The sequence below is a fragment of the Triticum dicoccoides genome, chromosome 2B (assembly GCF_002162155.2).
Source record: "Triticum dicoccoides isolate Atlit2015 ecotype Zavitan chromosome 2B, WEW_v2.0, whole genome shotgun sequence".
Taxonomy (NCBI): Eukaryota; Viridiplantae; Streptophyta; class Magnoliopsida; order Poales; family Poaceae; genus Triticum; species Triticum dicoccoides.
This window is the reverse complement of record NC_041383.1, coordinates 157,573,807-157,577,573: the sequence shown is the minus strand read 5'-3', so window position 1 is coordinate 157,577,573 and position 3,767 is coordinate 157,573,807. Positions and strand designations below refer to the sequence as shown.

The window sequence follows — 3,767 nt, the reverse complement described above, 5'->3', positions numbered from 1 at the left end:
CGACACATCTAGCCATTTATCGACCTTTTTGACAGAGAAACCTTTAGAAATGCAAAACTTGTCGAAAACCAAGCAACTTGAATTTGTGTCTTGAATTGGTCATACAAACCCACTGAAAAAAATATTGGGGGCATGGATGCCTACCATGGGCATGCCACCTACTGGCAAATGTTGAGGTCATTTCAAGAATGTCCCAAAAAACATCATGTTCAACGTAGCGTGTCCAAGTAGTCATCCACGCCAGGTTTGAAGGGAAAATGTGGCAGTGGTTCTGGTCGCACTTAATGTTTTAAGTGATCGTGGGTTCGATTTCCAGCTTGTGCAATCCTTGTTCACTATTTTTGACCGCATGCCATCCCAATATGGGCCGGCCCAAGTAAGCTGCCCTGCGTATACGTTTCTACAGAAGTAGATACAAATTGTGAAAAGTCCATACTATCCTTTATACATATTGCGAGGGGGGTTGTACCGAAGCGGGGCCTCTTAGCTAAATGTTCAAAGATGAAAGATGTGGTTCAATAATGCACATCACCTGACCACAATATCCATAAGGCCATTGCCAATTGTGGTCAAAGGAAAATACTGAAAAAAAGAAGTTTTGATCCCAAACCTCGTGGCATGCATATGCTACTGTACTGTGGTGTCAACTGGACCAAGTAGAAATGAAAATCTGAATGATACAGAAACGATTGACACGGGTATAAGATCAACACGCTCATTTGCAGCGGTGTAGCACGCGATATGAGCAACACAACATCGATCTTCTCACTTCATCAGCAAAACTACGAACCCTACCAGCGAAACAATCATCCAGCTGAACGGCTGGACCGAAGGAGCCCAGTTGGAGCCTGGGGGAGCAGGGGAGTAGTCGCCGGAGTCGGTGCTGGTGCTGAGGACGACGACCACCCAGTCGCCTTCGTTGGCGATCCCGACGCCGGAGTACTTGGTGTCGTTGAGGAACCGGTTGTACTGGGACTTGGTGTAGTTGGTCAGCACAATGTCGGCCACAAGGCCGGGCACGCATGCCGGCATCACCTGCCCGTCCTCGGTCACCGACGCGTTGAGGTGGCATCGGTCGAGGAACTGGGGGTAGTCGGGGAACTGCGGCTCGGTGCCGGGCACGGTGTTGGCTCCGGTGGTGTTGGTGCACTCCTGGCCCTTGAACTTCTTCGCTAGCTGCTCGGCCAGGCAGTCGGCATTGCTGTTCTCGGTGAGCGCCGGGACCTTGAGCGAAGCTCTGTAGCTGTTGATCCCCTTGAGGAGCTGGTTGTCCTCCCCTGAAAAACAGTCACCAGTATCAAGCAAGCAGTTTAATTACAAGGTGACTTTTTTCCGATAAAGGGCGTTTTTATTAGCTCGTAATGAAGCATCGAGGGGATGCAAACACAATGAGCACACATTCGGCCTCTGCACGACTAGGATGGACAGAGCCAACATGAACGCGCCCACACAAAGGATCACGCAGGCAACAAGGTGATAGGCTGCAGCATCAAAACAATGGGTGCAGAGTTCTCTTCATTTCGTGGCTAAAACAACCATTTCGTTCGTGAGTAAGCAGATCTCTACGAGGCAAAAGCACTCCCAAGTTTTTTATTGCCAAGCCTTCCGGTATAAGTTGATCACAGTACTACCTCTATACCAAAATGTAAGACGTTTTTTAGTTTTGCATAGGGCATAAAATAATTAAGCGGTGTGTCTTGTGCCTAGCACACTTGACACCAACTCAAACAGCGACCCGTTCATTTGTGGCCACGACCGTGCCCTGCAACAGAGCATGAGCACCAGCTACCAGCTCGAGCGAACAGAAGAACACTGCAATTGCTCAGCAACGAGACCTGACCATCAGATCATGCATGCTGAATCTTGTGTGTGCTGGAACAATTTGACAAATTACCATGTCCCAAACGAAGGTAAAACAGAGTAAGAGATCTTGGGAGGCCAGATCTCTCACCAACCCACTAGAACCGCTTAGTGACATCCAAGAACTCGGCAGTCGGCACATGGACATCCAACGGCAAACCAACTGGGAGCTAGGATGTCATGTGGCACCGAAATCCAGACGAACATCCTGGCCCGTAGGCCGTAGCACGGTAGCAGGCTCCTACTCCATACGGCTACACTACACTATGCCCATCATCCTAAGCGACTAACTAGATTACAAGAACCAACCTCTAAATCCACACCGCGCGGATCAGATCCGGCTGGAGCGCAGAGCCGAATCACAAATGTAGCAGCGAGCGAGCGAATCGGGCCGCAAAGAAAGGAGAGAAAAGAAGAGCAGCGCCTGCTCTTACCGTCAGATCTGGCGGGGTGCAGGAGGGAGGAGGCGACGGCCAGGAAGCAGAAGAGCGCGGCCCTGGAACTGGAATCCATTTGCCCCGACAATCCACCGAGCTCCACCACTGCGCGCACCCTCCGACCGACGGGTAGGGTAGCAGGTATATAGGGGGGAGTGAGGAGGAAGGAAGGAGGCGAGCTGCTGTCTGCGGCCAACCACTTCCACTGCACTTGCCTTGCTCTTCACTTACTACTCTGTCCTAAAAGGTAAAAGCGGCGCTGTTGTTAACGAAACTGTTCTTCTGCCGGTGTTAAAATGGTTTACCTGCCGTCGCTTTCTTGTTAAGAAAAAGGATCCCTAACTAACACTGTCGGTGCGCGCGGCAGTGGCAGATTGATTACGTGAAGCAAACGAATTAAGAAAGCGGCGCATCGCGGGTTTTCCATTGAGTTTGGTACCACCGGACCGACGCCGGGACACGCGGACAGCTCAACGTCAGGGCGTCGGTGTTGCTTCCTCCTTTTCTCCCTACCAAGTCCATCCCGTATTTCTAAGAGGTTCGAGTCTATTTCAAACCGTCGATTTGAAATATGAAGAGGATTCGAGTCTATTTCAAACCTTCTGGTATACAAGTACCGTGATTATCTTTATAAAATGAGCGTGGATGCATGCTTCATGAAAGATGGAAGCGGAGCCACAACGACGCTTCTTTGAAACCACTGCGGTGAGGCTCTTGCTGGGTCAACAACATGTGCTTGATGCCGCTGCAGCGGAAGCTTTGGCATTGAAGAATGGTATGGAGCTAGCCCATTAGTAGAAAACTGATCTTTCATCCGGAGCACTATCCCGGTCGGGTTTGGGCCCGGGACTAATATGAGCATTAGTCCCGATTCCAACGACTAGGAGCGGACGGGGACACGGTCAGGCTTAGTCATGTTGCTCGTCATATGGCCATGTTGCTCGTCATGTGGCCGTCCCTAGCACCCCCTACGTCGAAGGCACGAGCCCACTTCTCCTTCAAATGAAGGTGTGTGTGTATGAACTCCGAGCCATCATTGAACACAAACTTCAAGAGGTGATTCAGCCTTTGTTGGAACATGAAAGGCTCAAATTCACAGCACGCGAGCTTCCATGCGTCAGTGCAATCTTTGTTCTTTACCCTGGAGTAGAAGTTTTGTATGAAATGCCTCATGCACCATCTGTGAATCACATCGGAACTGCACGCGCACATCGTTGATGATACCAGGGTGTCGGTCAGATATGATGCATGGTGACCTGTTAGCACCCAGAACGTGCACCTGGAGAAGAGTCAAAAACCACTCCCAGTTGGAATTGTCTTCCCGTTCGACGAGACCGAAAGCAAGGGGCACGAGCTGATTATCAGCGTCACAGGTTATGGCCACCAGAAGCACGCCTCGGACCTTGCCGGACAGAAACGTTCCGTCAACAGAAAGAACTGGCTTGCAGTAATGGTACGCCTCTATGGACG

The 3,767-nt window shown here is 50.6% G+C and overlaps 1 protein-coding gene across 1 annotated transcript; it reads right to left on the bottom strand.

Annotated features, from left to right (window-relative positions):
- Positions 1-511: 511 nt before the first annotated feature.
- Positions 512-2,511, bottom strand: LOC119362739 (uncharacterized GPI-anchored protein At3g06035-like). Its single transcript, XM_037627991.1, has 2 exons — positions 2,295-2,511; positions 512-1,277 (listed from the first exon to the last, which is right to left on the bottom strand). The coding sequence occupies exons 1-2, from the start codon at positions 2,371-2,373 to the stop codon at positions 766-768; spliced, it is 591 nt and encodes a 196-aa protein (XP_037483888.1). The 5' UTR covers positions 2,374-2,511; the 3' UTR covers positions 512-765.
- Between the last annotated feature and the right edge of the window lie 1,256 nt (positions 2,512-3,767).